Source organism: Emys orbicularis, chromosome 22, assembly GCF_028017835.1.
Source record: "Emys orbicularis isolate rEmyOrb1 chromosome 22, rEmyOrb1.hap1, whole genome shotgun sequence".
NCBI classification, from domain to species: domain Eukaryota; kingdom Metazoa; phylum Chordata; order Testudines; family Emydidae; genus Emys; species Emys orbicularis.
Window position 1 is genome coordinate 8,094,354 of NC_088704.1, and position 22,472 is coordinate 8,116,825.

The window sequence follows — 22,472 nt, forward strand, 5'->3', positions numbered from 1 at the left end:
ATTATATGTATGCTAATGAAATTAATAATATGTTATTGGATTCCAGATGTGCTTGTGCACAGTCTGGTTCTCCAGAGTCCAGATCTGTCCGGAATTGTCCAGGGCCCAGATGTGCATGTTGCACCATTTAAGAATCTAGAGATTTTCCTGAAAATGCAAGAACCAATGAAGCTGATCATGTACCAGATTTGTGCTACAGTCAGGATTCAAAAGGCCTCCTACAAATATTGGCCCGATGCTGATCTCACTGAGGTCAACAGCAGAACTGTTATTGATTTCATTGGAACCATGGTTTGGCCCACTGGGAATAACAGATGTGAGATATCGAAAATATGAGGACACTATATATTGTATTGCAGAAAGGGATCTGTGGATCACAATCTAAATATGAGTCAACAGTGTAACACTGTTGCAAGAAAAGCAAACATCATTTTGGGATGTATAAGCAGGAGTGTTGCAATCAAAACATGAGAAGTAATTCTTCCGCTCTACTCCACGCTGATACTGCCTCAACTGGAGTATTGTGTCCTGTTCTGGGTGCCACATTTCAGGAAAGAGGTGGACAAATTGGAGAAAGTCGAGGAGAGCAACAAAAATGATTAAAGGTCTAGAAAACATGACCTATGAGGAAAGATTGAAAAAATTGGGTTTGTTTAGTTTGGAGAAGAGAAGACTGAGAGGGGACATGATAACCATTTTCAAGCACATAAAAGGTTGTTACAAAGAGGAGGGAGAAAAATTGTTCTCCTTAACCTCTGAGGATAGGACAAGAAGCAATGGACTTAAATTGCAGCAAGGGCAGTTTAGGTTGGACATTAGGAAAAGCTTCCTAGCTGTCAGGATGGTTAAGCACTGGAATAAATTGCCTAGGGAGGTAGTGGAATCTCCATCATTGGGGATTTTTAAGAGCAGGTTGGACAAACACCTGTCACGGATGGTCTAGATAATACTTAGTCCTGCTTCGGTGGAGGGAACTGGACTAGATGACCTCTCGAGGTCCCTTCCAGTCCTACAATGCTGATTCTATTGGTATCCCACAGGTGGAAATAGAGGTTGGGTTACAATCACCTGGCGCAGTGATTCCCACAGCTCTGAGAACATGCGGCCACTAATTGTACTTAAATGCATATTGGTTAACTACAGGGGACCTGATTCTGATCTCCCTTACACCAGTATAACTACCCTGACAGATAGGAAGCCATGTAGCTCATGCGGCTACAGCAGAGCCCAAGGTTAACTCAAACGGAGGTGGCCCATCACGCCTGCATCTAACAGCTCAATTCAGACACGGTGCATCCTCCTCACATAGACCCAAGAAATGAAAGCATCCTGTCCTGCAGCACGCTGGATCCAATGGCATGTTTGACCTGCTCGTTATAAATAATTGGCCCCCATTGGGACATTTGCCTCATGCTCCACAGGCCGTCCGCATTGTTCAGCAGCTGTTGAGAATGCCACAGCTGGGATTCCCAGTCCTGGAAGGAAAAAAAGGAGGTTTTGGTGGAAAGTTCCAATCACCACATAAAAGCACAGTGCAGAGAAGGGGACAGATTCAGCCCTGGGGCAGCTCCATTGACTTTATATGGATTATTCCAAGGATGGATTTGGCCCTGCATATGTAACTCATGCATTTAATCATAGCTGATAAAGGTTTGGCCTAATAGGAGCAGATTGGGACTGTGAACTATGCACTGAAACAGATTATGGTCCTGATTCTGCTCTCAGCTACGTCAGTGTAAATCAGGAGTAACACCATTGAATTCAGTGGAGTTATTTTGGTGTAAGGGAGATCAGAATCAGGTCCCCTGTAGTTAACCAATGTGCATTTAAGTACAATCTATTGTATTAATGAGAGACAGAGAAAGAGAAAGAGACAGAGAGCAGATTTCTTGTTTCGCTGCGGAGACTTCAGGCTTTATACATCATGTTCTCCAGTCTGCCTCCATACTGACCAAGGGCATATATCCCACGAGAGTTTAAATTTAAATTATAAATTAAATAAATTTTTAAATTAATGGAGATATCCCATCTCCTAGAACTGGAAGGGACCTTGAAAGGTCATCGAGTCCAGCCCCCTGCCTTCACTAGCAGGACCAAGTACTGATTTTGCCCCAGATCCCTAAGTGGCCCCCTCAAGGATTGAACTCACAACCCTGGGTTTAGCAGGCCAATGCTCAAACCACTGAGCTATCCCTCCTCCCCCAGAGTTGACGTTGTCTCTCACTTTCCCACACAGTGACACGGGATACCGGCCTAGATTAAGCATTCTGTGCATCGGTATCTGCACCACAGGTGGCACTTAACCTGTGGCAGGGTCGCACAGCATCTGTTGAGACAACAGTTTTGCAATGTGAGTGGCCTCGAGGGAGCACTAAAGCATGATGCAGTCTAGCACCTATCTCCCACCCCCTCCCAGTAAGGTTCACTGGGCCGCGTTTTTACACTGGTGTAACTCTGTGGACATCAGTTGAGGATTTGCACTTGTGTACATGAGACCAGAATCAGGCCCACTAGCTCTGGGGCAAACTCTTTTAGGCCAGGTATGATCTATTTGGTTTTGTTGTTTAATGGTACATTCCATACATAGCAAAGACTTGATACTGGCAGCAGGTCCAGGTTAATACAGCTCAAACAAATTCTGAAGCATTTCTTTCTTTCTTTCTTTCTTTTACCCTCCCTCTCAGATAAAAGACTGTAGCAGGTGGGGTATCACAGCTAACCATGAAGACAGAGTAGTTAGAGTGAGAGCCAGGACTGTAGCCAAAACATGTGCAAACAACAGAAACTTGTTTGCTTTCCCCCCCCCAAGAGCCGAGGACCTTTTCTGTGAGTTGTGACTCCCTTTAACCTTGTACGATGCTGACAGGAGATGCAGTTACTGACTTAACAGAAGACCTTTCCCTGTGAGCTGTTTTGAAACTAGTGGGAGTTCTTTAAACTCCTAGCATCTCCCTTAAGATGCTCTTAGCCCGTTAAAAATGCTATTTATGGACCCGTCATCATTCCCTCAAAGTGGGGCCCAGGGGTGCCCTATTCACTGAAGTCAGGGGGCCAAATGCTACTTTTGAGGATGGGTGTTGGGGAAGTTTCGCTGTCTCGCTTGGGACAGGTGGAGCCTGGGCAGTCGTGAAATCTTCCTGTGCACTGTGCCCAGAAAAGGGGCATCATGCCAACCAGACAGGACCACCTCTAGGGTTGACGGGGGAATTCACTCAGCTCATGGTCTTTCTGCAGAGATGGCCAACAATGAGCATCGGCTGTGGTGGGTTTTGGGGGAAATGGAGGCTTGTTCACAAAGAACTAAACCGAGGCCCCTAAACTCGTGTCACAAAGGGGCATCAAACAGCCACCAGCTGACTCAGGCTAAGGGGCCGTTTAACTACAATGTAGACTGTTTGGATTCAGGCTGCAACCTGAGCTCTGGGACCCTCCACCTTGCAGGGTCCTAGAGCCCAAACTATTGGTGTTAGGTCCTCTGTCCTCCACTTAAAGCCCCTACCCAGCTCAGGGCATCTATGGAGGATGTACTTTCTCTCAGCCACTGAGGAGTGGTGCTGTTTCCATCAGCATCAAGCCAGCAGCCCTGTGTCCTCTGGGCAGGCCAGAAGTAGAAACTCTTTTCATGCCCCATGAGAGTTTTTGAGGGTTCACATGTGTTTCCATGTCCCAAATCAGGACAAAGGGTTCACAAATGTGCACAAACTGATCATCCAAAAACTATAATACTCATCAAACTGGGTCGATTGACATGTTTGGATCATTTGTAGGTGTTTCCTTTCAATTCTGACCTTTTTTATTGTGAACCTTTTTATAAAAAATAGAAATTAACATTTCAAAATGAAAAATAGTTCCCAACTGAAAAACGAAACGTTTTGTTTCAAAAATATCAAAACGGGACATTTCTACCATTTGGAAACTTTTCTTTTTTTCCAAACAATTTTCGGATCAGGAGATTCATCAAAATCGATCCTTTCCCACAAACCATTTCAGTTTTGACAAATCAGCATTTTTCTGACAAAAATGTTTTGTCAGAACGTCCCCGACCAGCTCTACCCAGAAGTAGAAGTTGGCTTGGTGGACACCATCACTGTAGAATTGCTCTAATTCTGGTTGTGGGGGTGGCTGGGAGGTGTTAGTAGGCTATTAACTACAGGAGGTCAGACTAGATGATCTGCTGGTCTATGCAGGCCTTAAACTCTATGACTGTATTGGATTCTCTCCTTCCCTGTAGCTGTTTAATTCTTGCTTTTGCACCTGCTTCCCCTTTGGCTTTTCTGCCATTTAAGCCTCAATCCTTCTTCTCTTTCCCTCACCAGGTAACAGGCTGGATGAAGGCTCAGATGTTGAGTCTGAACCGGACCTACCCTTGAAACGCAAGCAGCGCCGTAGCCGGACCACCTTCACGGCCGAGCAGCTGGAGGAGCTGGAGAAGGCCTTTGAGAGAACCCACTACCCAGATATCTACACACGAGAGGAGCTAGCCCAGAGGACCAAACTCACAGAGGCCCGAGTACAGGTAAGGACGAGAGTCAGGACATGTCTGAGTTCCCTGATAACACAGCAGCCAGGGGACTCTCTAGGTCCATTGACCTAGGAGAAGGAGGGGCTGAGAGTTGGAGGATGACACGGCGGATGTACCATTTCTGTAGGATCAGGTGACCTGGGCCTGAGATGCATAGTTTGGATCCAGATCCAAAGTTTCCCCATAGCCCAAGGCTGTTCCCATCTGGGATTTTGGTTTGGCCCATTACAGCTGCAAAATTTCAATCCAGATTGGGATCATGATCCAAACCTTCCCAAAGCTGACGGGTTGTTCAGTTCTGTGTTTAGTGCCTTGAGTGGGGAAGGGGCTGTTTACCATTTACCTCGGAGTGGCTGGGGCTGTTTCTACCATTTCCCATACCCCAGCCTCCCCTCTCCCCGTCCAAGGGTTTGGATCATATTTTGCAAAGGTTGCAAATTCTGCGTGTGAATCTTTTTTTTCTTTTTGCAAATCTCCTGAGCGTTTGGGAGTGTGGGGGGGGGGGGGAGGGAAGGGGAGAGGAGGAGGAAGGGAGAAAGCTATGACATCGACACAATTAATAGCCCTTGTGGGAACTCCACACACAGACCCTTGTGTCTTCCAGATAAAGGCTGGGTCAGCAGTGTGTGCAAACATGCAGAGGGATAAGGAGTGTGAACAGATCGGTGGGTATAATAGAGTCCCCCGGGGAAAGGGAAGGGCGGGGGGCTGAGGATTGTGCTGGGTTAAAGAAGTGAAATGGAGACACCAACAGCCAGTGTGGGCAGCGCTATTAGATTTCAGCCTCAGCATCGGGGGCTCTGTGTGTCGAGCCCGGAGTGGGATTGCAGCCGCAGGAGGGAGGGAAAGAGCAACCCCGTCTCGTGACAGGGAAATCGTTCTTCAGTTAAATGACCTTTTGGAAGCAAACCAGGCATTTTTCTGTCTGAGATTCCCCTCAGAATAAAAACAGACCTGTGTTCATCCCTCCGAGGCCAGCCCCGCCATACGGCTGCATCCTCCCAAAACCAGGCCTCACACCTCTTGGACATCCACCCGGTTCATGGTCTTGCCCCGGCCATCAAAAGAGACGGAGAGCCGCAATGCTACAGCTCACAGCGTTTCCTGTGTGTCTTTTCGCCTCCCGCTGGCTTTTCCTGCCCGACGCATGTTCTCTGAAAGCTGCCACGGCTCAGGCTCAGACTCACAGCACGTGGGTGTGGCAAAGGCTCAACGACTGCAGCGTGTCTCCTTGAGCCACCCAGCATCTCTCTGTGCCTCAGTTTCTCCATCTGTATAGTAGAGAGGATGATATTGGCCTCCTTTGTAAAACGCTTTGAGATCTACTGATGAAAAGCTCTATCTAAGAGCGAGGGATGATTATTATTTTTCTGGGAAGGGAAGATCTGACCCATCGTCCCTTGAGACACAAAAGATGCCCTGTGTCAGAGTAAATCCTTCTCCCCATGAACATAGGCTGTATTGCCCCAGCAGAGGAGATGTAGTGGACATTAGACCGATAGCGGCCTGGGGCACATGACCTATGAGGAGATGCTGAGGGAACTGGGGTTGTTTAGTCTGCAGACGAGAAGAGTGAGGGGGGATTTGATAGCAGCCTTCAACTACCTGAATGGGGGTTCCAAAGAGGATGGAGCTGGGCTGTTCTCAGTGGTGGCAGATGACAGAACAAGGAGCAATGGTCTCAAGTTGCACTGAAGGTGGTCAAGGTTTGATATTAGGAAAAACTATTTCACTAAGAGGGTGGTGAAGCACTGGAATGGGTTACCTAGGGAGGTGGTGGAATCTCCATCCTTAGAGGTTTTTAAGGTCAGGCTTGACAAAGCCCTGGCTGGGATGATTTAGTTGGGGTTGGTCCTGCTTTGAGCAGGGGGTGGGACTAGATGACCTCCTGAGGTCTCTTCCAACCCTGATCTTCTGTGATTCTCTGATACTAGACTTGACTTTAGCCAAGAGGGTCTTCCTGAGATTTTAGCAATAATAATGCGATTTGTGTAGGGTGAGCCCAGTCCACCTCCCACTGAAACCCAAGGAAAACCCCCATTGCCTGCAGCGAGCATTGGAACAGGCCCTGTGCTGTTCCAAGAGTTTATCCTTCTCTCTGCATTCCACTGGGTTGCTCAGCCTCTCAGTTTACAGCACATCGGTGGTGAAAGCCAGTCTACGGTAACTGGTCTAGAGCAGAAAGGCAGCAGCTGCGTCCCTGAAATGCTGCTTTATTTCCTTCTGGGCAAGGCCAGTAAAATCGCCCTGCTGGGATCCCAGTTTGTGCAAGGTCTGAGTGCTCTTCTCGAGGACAGAAAGCACAGGGCTTCCTGTCCTCAAGTCTCATGATAGCCGCTAGCCAGCAAGAAGGCATCTTCACTAAACAGGAGCAGAGAAGGGGTCGACTTTGCTCCAAGAGACCTTCTGACCTCTTGAAAATTCTCCTACCTGCTCCTGAAGCAAGCCCTGCTCCACCCACCCTGGATGGCAGGGGCTTGTGCTGGAGATAAAATAGCGAGGGGGGTTGCATGCTCCTGTCCTGATTTACTTTGGCTGACGCAGACATGGAAAGACCCTAGTAGAGAAACAAGGAGAAGTAAGAAGGTGCCGCTTGGCCAAACCCACCCAGAGAATGGTGCTCGGAGGGGGAATTCTACTTGGGCAAAGACCCCTACGCACATTTTGACGTTGAAAAATATATCTGTGTTCAGTGTATTGCGGTGCCAGTCGCGGGAGCGGAGGGAAAGCCCGAGGAGTGCCAGAGAGCTCAGATTCCTCCCCACAGCCCCTGCCAAGTCTTCTAATCCAGGCACCCACGCAGCTGGAAGAGCTGCACTGTGAACCCGTGGCAGGTTCCTTCCTTCCGAGGAGCTCCGACCTCAGAGCGACAAGGGGGTGGAGGAAAGCAAAGCCAACCAAATAAATAAAGAACCCCCTTCCCTCGGCTCAAGCTGTGATCTCCGAATCCCCCTCCTGGCTCTCAGGCAGCTTGTGGGGAAAGCTCCTGCCAGAGTTCCAGTAGCAGCTGTTCTCCGAGGCACATTCCTGATGGCTTTTTCATTCCGACATCCTGGCAGGCTCGGCTTCTTCCCACCGCTTTTAAGCCTGCCGCCCCTTGTAAAATTTTCTGGATATCAGAGCGGATCTTTCACTGGCTCTCAGGAGCCACAAACATCAGTCAATCAAGTTCTTGTGGAAAACACACACACAACAGGAAGAGTCCTGCAGCCCTTTTCCCCTCTCTTCGCAGATTCTGCGGCCAGAACGGATGTTTATTAGCAGTAGTTATAGTAATATTACAGTAATGGCTAGAGGCGCCAGCCAAGATCGGGACCTCATTGTGCTAGATGTTGCGCGCGCGCACACACACACACTCTCTCTCTCTCTCTCTCTCTCTCTCACTCTCTCTCCGTGCCCCAAGCAGCTTACAAGGCAAAACAGACAAAGGGTGGGAGGAAAAACAGAGGTACAGAGAAATGAAGTGCCCCAGGTCACACAGCTGACCCAAGATCTCCTGAGCCCCATCTAGTGCCTTATCCATTGGGTCCCACTGCCTCCCAGAGCAGCTAGTCTGACCTCCTGCATGAGAGAGGCTGTGTAATGAACCCTGCCCTGTCCCATTTTGTGTTTGTGATCCCTGAGCCCTTACCCTCCCACACATTCCCCTCCACCTGAGAAGCCCCTAGATCTGTTAAACTCACTGGCAAGGCTTTGGAACTTGGCCGGTCGTGCAGCTGTCCAGCTAAGTGGAAGTTTGACACGTTGACAGCTAATAAAAATTTGCAAGCTGAAGAACAAGGGGAGGGGGAGGCAGGACCAGTTGTGGGCTCCTATTTCTCATCTGCTAAGAAGATCATGGAAGAATGAGTGATATTTTCAATAGGACCATAGCAACCTCTGTGCAGTCAAGGTGCATGGGTCCAGAATGCAGGCACTGACAGTGTCCAAGATACATGTCATTTAGAGGCGTGTTAAGTCAATGGACAGGCTGCCACTGACTTCAGTGGGCCTTGCATCAGATTCTTAGGGCCTGAACCTATTGCCTGTGAAAGCAACAGCAAAATCCCCATTGACTTGAATGGGAACAAGACAATGCCCATGTGTTCTACTCCAATTGTACACTTGGGCGGTTCCTTTTTCTGGGTCACTCTCGCCTCCTTTGCCACCACTGCCACCCCAACCAACCGAACCACTGGGAGTCAAGTGGGACCACGCCTGCCAAGTGTTTGCATTTAGTCCCCAATCCAGTCAAGCTCCCCGTACCGATGTGTCAGGTGAGGTCACTGCAGTGCTGGTTGCTAATCAGGGTATGTCATTCCCAGTTCAAGGAGACGTACCGCGCTAGCTCTGATCCAGCCTCTTGCACGACCAACAGAGTGTAGCAGCGACAGTGGGAGGGGCTAGCCACCCTGAATACGTACCTGTCTGAGATGCCAGGCCCGTCCTCAGCATGGCTAGCCCCTCCTGCTGCTCACACTCTATTTGTAGCACGCTAGCCCGATCAGAGTTAGTATCTATGGCCTGGTCTACACTGGGGGGGGGATCGATCTAAGATACGCAACTTCAGCTACGAGAATAGCGTAGCTGAAGTCGATCTATCTTAGATCGACTTAGAATCACGTACTTTGCGTCCTCGCGGCGCAGGATCGACGGCCGCGGCTCCCCCGTCGACTCCGCTTCCGCCTCTCGCCGAGCTGGAGTTCAGCAGTCGACGGGAGAGCGATCGGGGATCGATTTATTGCGTCTACACTACACGCAATAAATCGATCCCCGATAGATCGATCGCTACCCGCCGATCCAGCGGGTAGTGTAGACGTACCCCTTGAGATGGAAATACACCCTCAGCTTGAAGTGTAGACATACCCTTAGCCTCATGGCGTAGAGGCTGGGCTGGGGCTTTTGCACTGCTGATCCCAATGGTAGCAGGAGGGCCTGAGCTGACGCTGGATTAGAGCCAGGGAGGTCTTGGTTTTATAAAACCTAGATTAATGATGGTGAACTCTTTGCTTTGTTATGTTGCCTTGTTTTCAGTAGGCTTCCTGGGCCCAAGGTTAAACTCAGTATCTAGTTCTATGGGCGCAGTTAATTACAGGCATCTAACTTCCTGGTTAGTAACCACCATCAGGTGGCCAGGCTTCTATGGCCAGATCCTTAGCTGGTGTAAATCAACAGAGTAAATAGGTTCCTCATTCTGCCTCCAAGTCTCACTCCCACTGCCCAGGAAAACAAGAGGGGCTTTGGATTGTGCCCGAAAATCAGCAAAATCAAGCTACCCAGTGGGGGCGGGGGATTGCAAATCAAGATTCAAGGGCCTCCTCACAGAAGTCCTGTGCCCAATCTCTCATTTAAACTATGGGGCTTTTAGGTCAGATACCTCTACTGATCTCAACTATAGACATGTACCATAGCGGAAGGGGAGATCTCTCAGGTAGACAAGTCCCAGGTCACATGAGACTCACTTGCAAGCTGCTGAATGTCTCCTCCTGTACTGAGCTTATATAGTATCTTTCCTTTCCAAGTGCTTCAGGAAGATGGATAAGCATTAGGAGCTCGATAGCACAGATGAAGAGGCTGAGCCCTGGAGAGGAGACGTGACTGGAGCTGGGTGGGAAATGCTTTTTCCGTCCTGTAAAAATTGTTGAGATTTTGAATTTTTTTCTCATCCCAAATCAGGACAAAATGTCGACAACTCAGAAATTTTCATGAGCCAAAAAATCAGAAAAAAATAAAAATAAAAATTGGAGCAGGTGGATTGAAACGTTGCATTTTGATCATTTCAAAATGATTCCTTTCAATTTCAACCTTTTTCATTCATTTTATTGACCTCAACTGAACTTACATTTCAAACTGAAAACTTCCTGACCAGCTCTTGAAGTGACTTGCCCCAGGTGACACAGGAAGCGAATGGCAGAGCCCAGAAGTCTTGTTTCTCAGTCCTGTCCCCAATCTCCTGGGTCATGGTTCCCTGATCTAATGCTGCCTGCTGATCTATCTAGCAGTATTTCTAAAGAGCACATCACTGTGGTATCTAAGTGCTGCTCTGGGTTTCTTAGTTGACCAACTGGAGGAAAAGACAGAGAAAAAAAGCTTAAATTCACCAGAAAGCACCAAAATCCCCCCGGCAAGTGGGGAATCAGTGGGCACCGGCCTCTCAGCTGATTTGGAGCTTTGAGCAATGAAAACATTTTCAAAAGTGGGCAGTGCTACACAGGGGCCAGCACAAACAACTGGGCTCCGTTTCTCCTGCCATTAAAATGAGTCCATGAATGATGTTCTGCATAATTCACTAATGCGGGAACGCAGGGCAAGAGACTCAGGTGGTTCAAATCGGAATAGCTCCATTGATTGAAATGGCGTCCATTGACTTCAACGGAGCTATACCAATTTCCAGCAGCTGAGGGTCTGGCCCATAGAATCCAGTCCCCTTCCTGTTCCAGACTTCTAGTCTGGAGTCCAGTTCCCAGCTGGTAAAACAGGATCCCAGCAGCCTGCAATGTGTCAAGGCACTGTGATGCTCAGTGATCTACCAGTCAGAAATCTCTGTGGTCAGTGGATTGTATGTCTCTATGTGGCAGTCTGGTTGTTGGTCCCAGGATATTAGAGAGACAAGGTGGGTGAGGTCCCATCTTTTATTGGACCAACTTCTGTTGGTGAAAGAGACCAGCTTTTGAGCTTACGCAGAGCTCTTCAGGTCTGGGAAACACACTCACAGGGCCGCCCAGAGGGGGGGCAAGTGGGGCAATTTGCCCCAGGCCCCGGGCCCCACAGGGGCCCCCACGATAGTTTTTCAGGGCCCCTGGAGCAGGGTCCTTCACTCGCTCCGAGAGCCCCGGAAAACTCTCGTGGGGCACGGGCCCCCGGAGCTTCTTCCACTCCGGGTCTTCGGCGGCAATTTGGCGGCGGGGGGTCCTTCTGCTCCAGGACCCGCCACCGAATTGCCCTGAAGACCCGCGGCAGGGGGTCCTCCCACCCCGGAACCTGCCGCCAAAGCGCCGGGTCTTGGGCGGCAATTCAGCGGCGGGCGGTCCTTCCGCTCCGGGACCCACCGCCGAAGCGCCGGGTCTTCGGCGGCAATTTGGCGGCGGGGGCCCCCTGCCGCCGAAGACCCCAGGCCCCCTGAATCCTCTGGGCGGCCCTGCACACTCAGTGTGTCACAGCTAAATACAAGGTGGAGTTAGTTTCCCAGACCTGAAGAAGAGCTCTGTGTAAGTTCAAAAGCTCGTCTCACCAACAGAAGTTGGTCCAATAAAAGATATGACCACACCCACTCGTCTTGCCGAGTCTGTTAGGAGTCATTATGAGGACCTTCTGCGCTTGGAGGCGTCGTACGGAGATGGTCAATGTCTTCCCCAGAGCTGAGCGTTAATCTGAGACATGTGAGGCTGCGTGAGTCTAATTCAGCGTGCCTGACTAGTTGATTCCAAAGCTCTTTGAGACTTTTCCAAATGGGCTCTGTTAATGCAATCCCTTCGTTCTCAAAGGTCAGTGGAGAATGTTTTCTTTCTTCCACAGGGTTTGACTCGTTTGCATTTCTTGCACGGGGGGGCCGCTATGAGGTTATGACACAACAGCTGCCCCATGTCTTTGGCAGCAGCCAGGAGAGACTGTGCACAGGAACTGTGTGAGAGGCTATGCTCAGGATCAGGGACTCTTCCTGGCAGAGGCCAGGTTGGCGTGTTCATTCTCTGTGGCACGCGGCCAGCTGAATGGCTCTCACACACACGGGAGGGGGCACCCACATAGAGCAGCCCCTGGCTCTCTAGCAGCCATGTCAGTGGCATTTCCTGTATGTGCCCATGCACTGCGAGAGGCTGACAATGAAATAAATGCACAGGCATGCCAGTCGACATTCAGCTCCCGGGAAAAGGTCGCGGGGGGGGGGGGTAGGCTAGAACACTCGCCCAGCCAAGTTGAGAGGAGCATTCCACTCTGCAAAGCCAGTAAGGACTGTTCTGAATTACTCATTCTCCACCTCCCCAGACTGAGTTAGAAATAGAAATGGAGATGGGTCCAATAAAAGGAAAGCCCCCAACTCCCTTGCCCCAAGCCACACTCTCCAAATAAGCCCCACGTCTGTCCATTAGCCACTAGGCTGTCTCTCAAATCTTCTGCTCTCCAGGGTTACTCAAACCACGGTGGCAGTTCTTCTCCACCTGGATTTGGCAAAGTTAAAGATCATCTATAAGAACTGCAAGGATGTCCCTCATCTCCCAGCTGTGCGTGTATCCGTGGCTGAGCTTAGAATTGCATGCGTGCTTTCTGACTAATACGTAATTACATATACATAATATATAATACAGACATATATGTAATACAGTAACTGGCGCACCCCCAAATGGAAACAGAAAGGTGCCAGTTAAGGGACTGAGGCCGAGGAGGGGGCTATTTTACTGGATAGAGTCTCTCCTACGTCATTAAGTGTATTGAACATTACAAAAAACATAGCGGGCCCGGTAAAAAGAGCTTCCCAGGGGTGTCGCCCCAGCTGGGCTGGGGCCCCTCGCCATGCCCAGTTTCCAGCATGGCGTTGGCCTAGAACAGGCCACTGCCTCTTACTCCTGGTAGTCGCCCCGCCCTTGTGGGCTGGTTGACTTTGCTTCTGGGTGGGGGAAAAGCAAAAATCCAGCTCTACACAAACCAAGCCCCTCCTGAGGTCAGTAACAAGGCAAAAAAAAGTCCGAGGCATCACCTAACTTCAGAGGGCAGCTTTGTTGGAGTCCTTATGGCTGGGTAGCCGAGTCAGCCCCTCCCTAGCGGGGTTACCCCTGGGGTTTGCAGGACTCCTCGCAGAGCTGGGTGGTTTCTGGTGCAGGAGCTACTCTAGTCACTCCTTTCATAGGGCTTCCCCTCGTGTAATGCAGCTTCCTCCTGCATGATTGACAGGGCCAGCGTGAAGGAGCTACGTTAGCACATGATGCCTCCAAGCCCCTTCCCTGTTAGTGCAGGATTTAAACACCCTGTCACGTCCCCTTCCCCTCAGAAACAACCCCGAGGCATCGTGTCCTTGTCAGTTGCAGCGTCCACGCTCCGAGGAAAGAAATCAGCATTTGCATGGGCCTTGCCAGCTCTGTGGGGCACCTGGAATCTGTACGGTTGTGGGGCTAGGTTCCGACGCGGGATCCTCGCGTTCGTGTCTTTCATCGTGGGCAGCCACTGGAGAGGCGCGTGGTCTGTAATCTGTGAAAAGGAGATCCCCAAAAAGTAATAGCATAAGGCGTCCCTGGCCCACTGGACAGCCAAGGCTTCCTTTTCGATGACTGAGTATGCCTCTCCAGACCTGGAGAGTACTGCCGCAAGACCCCCATCCAGCTCTATAGAAACCAAGCCCCTCCTGGGGTCAATAACAAGGGGGGGGGGGAGTCAGAGGCATCGTCTTACTTCAGGGATGCCTAGATGGCAGCTTTGTTGGAGTCTTTATGGCTGGGTAGCCGAGTCAGCCTCTCCCTAGCGGGGTTACCCCTGGGGTTTTCAGGATTCCTCGCAGAGCTGGGTGGTTTCTGGTGTGAGGGCTCATCCTGCTGGTCCAGGAGCTAGTCACTCCCTTTGTAGTGCCTCCCCTTTGTGTATTGCAGCTTTCTCCTTTAAAAGCCCTCTTCCCTCCCACGCATGACTGGCAGTGCTGGAGAGGCGGGGCTACTTTCGCACATGGAGTCTCCCCAGCCCCTTCCTGTCAGTGAAGACTTTATACACTCCATCACAGGCCCAATCCTACAGTCCTAGTCCAGGCAAAACCCCTACTGAAGTCAGTGGGAGCCAGGATTGAATAAGAACTTCAGGACTGGACCTATAATTAGGCAAGATCAACTGGTGTTGCTTTCATAGTGCAAGGGATCCATATGAAATGAACACGGGAGGTAATTTACAGCAGCAAATGGTGATCCATTTCACACGGGTTTAGTACTGAGCGTAAGCTTGCAGTGTAGATACAGAGGAACCAGTTCAGATGGAATAAGCGCTGGAACACGGTTTTACTTACTTTACTTTAACTATCAGACCAAAAAGGTGCAGATAAGCTACAGCCTTCTCTAAACTGAACCTTTAGTTCCACCTCAGCCACCATCCCATGTGCCATCTAAAGCAGATAAGTGTGCCACTTATCCATTGCTTAGAGCCAGTGAAATTCACGGCACTCAATCTGTTCTCCTGGCGATTACCCCAATTAAGCAGGTCTGCTATCTATTAGGGCACCAATTTAGTAGATTTCAATGGGGTTAACAATGGAAAATGTTTCTTAGACTCAAGCCTGGTGTTTGCCAAGATATTTTAATCTTTTATCTATTTCCCACAGCATTGAAGCTATTTTTGTAGACGATGCATAGGTTTTTCTGTTGCAAAGAAAATCTCCACAATATAAATCAATGTGCTGCTGTTCTGTTGTTAAAGCCTATCGCCAGCCAAACAATAGCAGTGGGAAATCTACTTCCCAACACCTTATTCACCTCAGTGAGGTGTGTGCATCAAAGCCTGTTTTGGAAGGCTTAAATGCAACTGTAACACTGTTAAGATTGGGCCATCTAAGAAGCAGGTATTCAAGTGGAGATCAGGCACTTTAAAAAAAACAAACCCACACTGCTATGCAACTGCTTTATGCCATCAGTGAATTTATTCTAGTGTCTTTCAGCTTCCCCGTTTATCCCCAGGACATACAGTTTGTAGGGGAGATAAATAGATAACTGAAAACGGTGATTTTATTCTTCATTTTAGTTACTTAACAGCATTTCTTTTGACCACTGAAATGATCATTGAGAAATTCTGTATATACACTGTAGAGCTGGAAGATGCTGAAAAAACAATGTTCGCAAACGTTCATTCATATTCCAAACAGCTGTTCGGTCCAGTCATAATTTAGTCCTTTTTATTTGCTAGATGCAAGTATTAGTAACATCCTTAATAAGATGAGTAGAAAGGATGCACCAGTCTGCAGTGCTCTAGACTGGGACTCCAGAGCCAAGGGTTCGATTCCTGATTCAAACAGAAGATCTCTTGTCTGATGTTGGGCAAGTTACTTAATTTATCCCGTGCCTCAGTTTCCCATCTGTTAAAATGGAAATAATAGTTTTCTGCCACATAGGAATGTTGATGATAAAATTCCTAAGTGATTGTGAGATGCTCAGATACTATGGTGATTAGGACCATATAAGCAGATGGATGAATCGTTGGTTGCATAAGTGCTTGAGGACTGGGTTACTTGTGTTAACACTTGTACTTATATGTGAATGACTGTATTCGTGAATGGACAAGAGTATTTGTTATTTGTTGCTCATTCTCTGCTATTCATTATTCCCTATCCTCTTGTTTAAAAACAATTTCAGGCATCCAATCAAGGATCAGAAACAATGTCATGAGACTCATTAGATGACCAGTCACACATCTTGAATAACTAATGGTAAATAGCGAATAACTGAACTAAACAGTTGGCAAACAGGCCATAGTATTCAGTCCAACCCATTCATAGATTCATAGATTCTAGGACTGGAAGGGACCTCGAGAGGTCATCGAGTCCAGTCCCCTGCCCGCATGGCAGGACCAAATACTGTCTAGACCATCCCTGATAGACATTTATCTAACCTACTCCTAAATATCTCCAGAGATGGAGATTCCACAACCTCCCTAGGCAATTTATTCCAGGATATTCAGTAGATACTTACAAATAACTAATACATTCACGGGTACTAGGACTTTCAAAGAGAAAAATCGGCTACATTAATTGGATAATTTTGTTTGTAAAGAATAGTTCGATCAGCTCTAATAATATTATTTAATATTTATATTGTGGTAGCACCCAGAAGTGGTAGGGCCCTATTGTGCAAGGTGCTGTACAGACATCGGGTCTGTCTACACAACCAAAGCTGTGCACAGGCTGGCCTACCTGAGCTAACGTGAATCCAGCTAGCGCAGGTAACAACAGCAGTGACCATACGCTTCAGGGTAGGCTAGTGAGACAAGTATGTACCCAGGGTCCATGGTAAGCTTGGACTGTGCTGAGTTCACTGGTATTGTTACCCCGCTAGCTGGATTCAAGTTAGCTCGCATAGCATAGCCCGTGCACAGCTTTTGCTCTGTAGCAATACCTGTACAGGTAGATACAATGCCTTGCTTAAAATGTACACGCTTAAGATCTAAACATATTTATAAGCCGCTTTCTAAATCTGTAGAGATTTGTCAAAATCTAAATAACCGTTGATGATAATTTGAGCGGTGCATGTACCTCTCTGTTGTCTTTCCTGCGTTTCCCATCTTCTGACAGAGGAAGCATATGGGTAGCTCTGTTTAGCTGTCTTAGGTAGTTATATGGCCCCAGCACTGTTATCTGTGCATCTCACTAGCTTTACTGTATGTATGCCCACAAGATGAATCTGGAGATGCCAGGACCATGCTGGAAGGTTGGCATCCCTAGTTATGCCGGCAAGTCACCACGTTGACTTCAGTAGACTCTGTGCGATTGGGCCGTATATGACTAAATCGGTGTTTTCCATCCCTGATTTCGGCAGCTCTCTGAACATGTGGAAGCAAACGCATGTTGTGCCTTTTCCCTGCTGTCTGAGGTTGAGGGCAAGACTTGATTGTTCCATCCCTGTTTTCATTTACCAGCTCATTCGTCCCATCCATCTTCCTCCAACATCGAGTCCTCATTAGGCTGAGGAGGAACACAGCGGCCTTTCTTTCCCACGAGAGGCTCTTCCTGACCTCCCTTCCTTCTTCTTGTCTGACAAATTGTGGAAGCTGACCCAGATCTCGATGTCTGCTGGGATAATTCAGTCCAGCCTCCCCTGGCAGGCAGCTGTCTCGGCCGTGTGGCCGTACTGGGTGCACAAACAAGTGGCTAGTACATCGAGTGGAAGTATTGGCAGGATGGGGTGCGCGGGTTCACTTTAAATAAGAACCAGCTCTAACCTTTGTCCCAAGTTCAAACCAAATCTGTCTGAGCTGCTGAGACAGAAGGTGGGTGGTTTTGTGGGTAAGGCGTCGGCCTGGTATGCAGGAAATCTGGATTCAATTCCTGGTTCTGCGACATCCTCCCTGAATGACTTGGGGAGGCTTCTTAGATGCTCTGCACCTCATTGCCCCATCTGTAACATGGGGAGGAGAAGGAGAATGCTTTGTTTCTCCTGCCCTTTGTTTAATTAGAACAAAAGATCCCTAGGCCAGGGACTGTCTCTGACTATGTGTATGTACGTCGCCCAGTGTAACAGCAACTGCAGCCTCTAGACACTAGGGGAATACCAATAATAAGTTCAGATAACTTTTTTCTATGTCATGAGCAAGCTTGGGTTCCTACATGACCATGGTGTTGGCTATCACAGTGGGGGAAGTTCACCCATATGCAGAAGGTCTATGTGAGGCTTACGCACCACTTACGCCCATAGGTGGTGGACTTTGGTGTATAGGCTTCTTGGTGCACAGGCCTTGTTCATGGGCTTTCTGCCCGGGGGCGAGTTGCCCCCACCGTGACTGGCTGGGCGTTCCGGGGTGGAATGCCATGCCAGCTGCTCCTTTGCAAGCACATGCCCCATGGTGTGGTTTACGTAGCGTCGCTGGGAGGCTGTCTCCTTTGTTCTTCCCGACAGGCCGTGAAGATCACTGCAGTGAGGGCAAATGGGAAAGAGAGAGTGAGACTAGAAAGGGGAAGTGGATTTTGCTTTGTGTTCGCTCGCCCAAAAAGCGACTGTGTAAAAATGGCACCTCCCCCTTCCACATAGCTGTTCCCTGCATGTCGGCAAGTCACACTACCTACCTTTACTGAAACGAGCCTGTTTTCCTTACCGGTGATCCCCGAAGAGTCAGTGCAGCTATGGGAGAGCAAGCCGGATTCTAATCTGCACCAGGCACATTCAGTGAAATTGCCCAACTAAATTCCAGCTGTGGAATCTATATTATCGTTAGAGATACCAGACGAAGAAACAAGTCGGGTTGATTCTCAGATCCCTTGTGGTGCCTGTAATGCAGACAGTTAGAAGAATCTCCCCGCCGCCTTCCAATAGTGTCAGTTTGAGCTGCTGTATTTGCAATCACTTTTCTGACTATAAATCCAAGAGAGGCAACGTGGGATAATACAAGAGGTAACGTCCCTATTAGCATCATGTGTCAAATGAAGAGCCACAGCACCCTGGTCAGGCTCTGCCCAAAATTTTTGGAATAAGAAACGTCATACGGCGATATTGGAACAGTAATCGGCTCTTTCACTTCTGTATATTGCACTGATGACATTGTGCTCAGATAAAGACCCCAAATGTCTTTATCAGATGCAAAATGCTGCCTGCAATGATCTAAATTTTGCTCCCATGTCCTATGCATCTTCAGTGAATTTACAGTGTGGGTAGGGTGACCAGACAGCAAATGTGAAAAATCGGGACAGGGGGTAGGGGGTAATAAGAGCCTATATAAGAAAAAGACCCCAAAATTGGGACTGTCCCTATAAAATCGGGACATCTGGTCACCCTAAGTGTGGGGTCCTCCTGCAGTGAATGGACATAGAACCCGAGGTACCTTTTACCTCTTTATAAAAGAGGCAGACTACAGACATGCATGTCCATCTACCTCCAGGTACCTTGTGCAGCCTCTTTTCCAAGTGCCAGACAGCTTGTCCTAAAGGAAGATACTAGCTATGCAGTTCTGCCCCAGCCCATCCCAATGGCCTATGGATGGGAACAATACTGCAGCAGGCAGACCCCCAGCTTCAAGGCTGCTTCCCCTTCCTCCTCTTCCCCTCCATCCCCCATGGTCTGGTTTTAGCAGCCATGGCCTTCACCCTGGGCTTAACATGCTGGTAACAGGATCTTCAGGCAGGAGAATCTTTAGTGGCTGATAAAACCTTAACCGTTGTGAAGCGAAAGCAGGTTCCCTTTGAAGTGAGCCTCGCATTGCAGTTAGATGCTCTAGCTTGTGTATTTTAACTACCAATAAAATGATTTTTAAGCATAAAGCCTTGAGCCACCTTTAATGGGGGGGGGGGGGGGAGGAAAGAATTGCTAACGTCATTAGCTGGAATGTATCTTCTTCTTCTTTTTTCCCCGGTGGGTTATAAATAAGGGGCAGAATCAACCTGTTTCAGCCATGAAATGTCCTTTCCTCTGCAAAGGGAGATAAATCCTATAAATTCCTTTGTGGATGGTTTCAGCGGTTTTGTCTGTTGGTTTTGTTTTAAAGGCTCTAATATCAACCACTAGCCAGCCTCGGCTCGGAATCACTAGCGGGCAGTTATGAAGCTCCTTGGGCGCGCCTGGGTTTTCTCGTTATAATCACTATTTATTATTTGGTTTACAACAGGGCCTAGAGACCCCAGCTACTGGGATCTCATTGTGCGAGGTGCTGCACATACACACAGTAAGAGACAGCCCCTGCGCCAAAGAGCTTACAGGCTAAAGAAACAAAACAAAGGGCAGAGGACAGGAAGTCGTATTGCCCTCATTTAAAGACTTCCACAGGCTGCAGATCAGATGCTAAGTGACTTCCCCCAGGTCACACAGGGAGCCGAGGAGGGAACTGATCTCTTGAATTCTCATCTAGTACCTTAACTACAAGACTATCCTTCCTCTCCAAGGACATGCACTTGTTAGTTGGGAACGTGGAACACATCTACACAATGCAGCCGGCAGGAAGACAGGAGTAACCACAAAAAAATAACCGTTGGCCATTCTGATCATTGCATGGCACTGCGAAGGGCGGTGGCGGGTCTCCGTATCAAGAAGAAGCCACGGTCTGTTCCAACTAGGGTGACCAGACAACAAGTGTGAAAAATCGGGACAGGGTGGGGGGTAATAGGAGCCTATACAAGAAAAAGACCCAAAAATCGGGACTGTCCCTATAAAATTGGGACATCTGGTCACCCTAGTTCCAACACAAACAGAAACAAAACTCTGGGCTCAAGAGGGTGTTGCAAGACAACACTGGGGAGCAGATGGGTGTGGGATGGACTGGAGGAAGAAGAGGCTTTTAGGGAGGGATCTTCAGGAGAAAAGGGAGGGTCTTTGGAGATTGGAGATCCTTCCATGGGTGGATGGGTGGGATGAATGAAATGTGCAAAGATGAGAGCGGAGAAAGAGCAGTAAAGGCTGCAGGATGCTATGAGAGTAGAAACATAAGCAGGTGAGCGCTTAGATAGGGCCGGATCCTGCTAGCATTGAAGCCAGTGGTCACATTTCCAATGATAGTACAGTATTAGGCCTATGGAGCCGCGAACGGTTGAGCGGGGGACCTTGAATGGGATTCCCAGGCCCTCACAATATTTGCGCAGTCGTAAGCTCGCTCTGGTTCACTCGCTGACGCTGCTGCAGCGAGGAGCCTTGTGTTTCGATTTTGAACTTGTATGTGTGTGCGCGCACACGTGTGTGTGTGAGAGTGAAGACAATACCCGTATGTGAGGTAACATAATATAATGCAAATCTCTCCGAAATTGCATTTTGATCATATGTTAGCCAATCCAACAGACAAAATCACCCGAGGGGGAACAGGAGTCATTGTGGGTAGGTTGCTTGCCCATCCCACTCCATGTGTTTCTTCTAAAACTCCTAATCCACAGTGGATTTGCCAGCATCTGGCTCTCAGTTATAAAAGGGAACTTTCCCACCCTATCCAACTTCAGAAAAGTGTCAGAATTCAATGAAGTGGCTTTTACTCCCTTGGAGTGCAAGCTCTCTTTCTCTTCTGACTCAGAGATCTTGACTGATTGATTATATTTTTACCAAGACAATTTCTCTCCTGTGTTGTCTTCATCTCTTCGCCATCTCCAGCTCTGGGTTTGAATGGAAGCTCTTCAAGCCAGAGACCTTGTCTTTTTCTTTGTCTGCCCCCTGCCACTGCACACCCATTGATCAGAATGTTCTGAATTTTCTTGGGTCATTGTCAACTGTTGCAGTGGGAGCAGGTGATGTCATAAGCAGAGGAAAGATACCCTGTTAGCATGAATGAAGAGGGATTGTGTGTATGTGGAGTGGAGTGTTTGGAGTACAAATGGGGGAAAGGACAGGACCATCTACTTTGTATGACCAATGAAAAACAAAACATTAAATTATTAGTATTATTTATTATTTGTGTTACCCTAGCATGAAGGAGCGCTAGTCATGGGCCAGGACCCCACCGTGCTAGGCACTGTACAAACACAGGGAAAAAAGACAGTCCCTGCCCCAAAGAGTTTACAAAGTGTTATGAACCTTGATGTAAATTCATCCTCTTGATCCTCCACTCTCTCCCTGATTTAGCTGGTAATGCTTGAGGATAGGTGCCAAAAACTGTACATGGGGAATCTGAGTAGGGTGGGTTATAGTAATTAAAGCAAGGAATCGGAAGTCAGGATTCCTAGGTTCTGTGTTCAGCTCAATCACTGACTTACTGTGTGGCACTGGATAAATCATCTAAGCTCTCTGTGCCTCAGTTTACCTATGGCTGTAATAACAATATCGTAGTGGAGTTGTGAGAAATGCAGAAATTTGCCCATGAATTAAACACAGAGTGCACAATTGACTCTGGAACTCATTGCCACAAGATATCACTCAGGCCAAGAGCTTAGCAGGATTCAGAAAAGAATTAGACATTTGTATGAATAAAAAGAATAACCTGATTTAGAATAGTCAATATTACAAAAGCCAAGATCTTTAGAAGAGCTATAAAACCTCAAGCTCCAGGGCATAAGTCAACCTCTAAATATAGGAGGAAATTTGCACTGGGGGAAGACTATCCCATAACTACAATTGCAAGGATCCTTCCTCTGAAGCCAATGCTGGCCACTGTTGGAAACAGCATACTGCATTAGCTGGACCCCTGGTCCTCTATTACAATTCCTGTGTTGCTCAATCAATTAATTTCATCCATGTTTGCACCCCATTTGTGTCTGCTTTGCAATCAAGTGTCACTAGAATGAATACGCTCCAAAAATTAATGTCAAGCTTCTGTGCTCCAACATCCACAGAAAGCCAATTTAAAATTCACTTTCTGCGAGTGTCCTTGCCAGAAACCTGACTGTAGGAGTTAC

The 22,472-nt window shown here is 48.2% G+C and overlaps 1 protein-coding gene across 3 annotated transcripts in view; it reads left to right on the forward strand.

Annotated features, from left to right (window-relative positions):
• PAX7 (paired box 7) overlaps positions 1-22,472 on the forward strand; it is a 145,996-nt gene that overhangs the window by 62,981 nt on the left and 60,543 nt on the right. For all 3 annotated transcript variants that reach the window (XM_065421247.1, XM_065421246.1, XM_065421248.1), the window contains exon 5: positions 4,317-4,516. In XM_065421247.1, the coding sequence (XP_065277319.1) occupies positions 4,317-4,516 (200 nt within the window). The remainder of the gene's footprint in view (positions 1-4,316; positions 4,517-22,472) is intronic.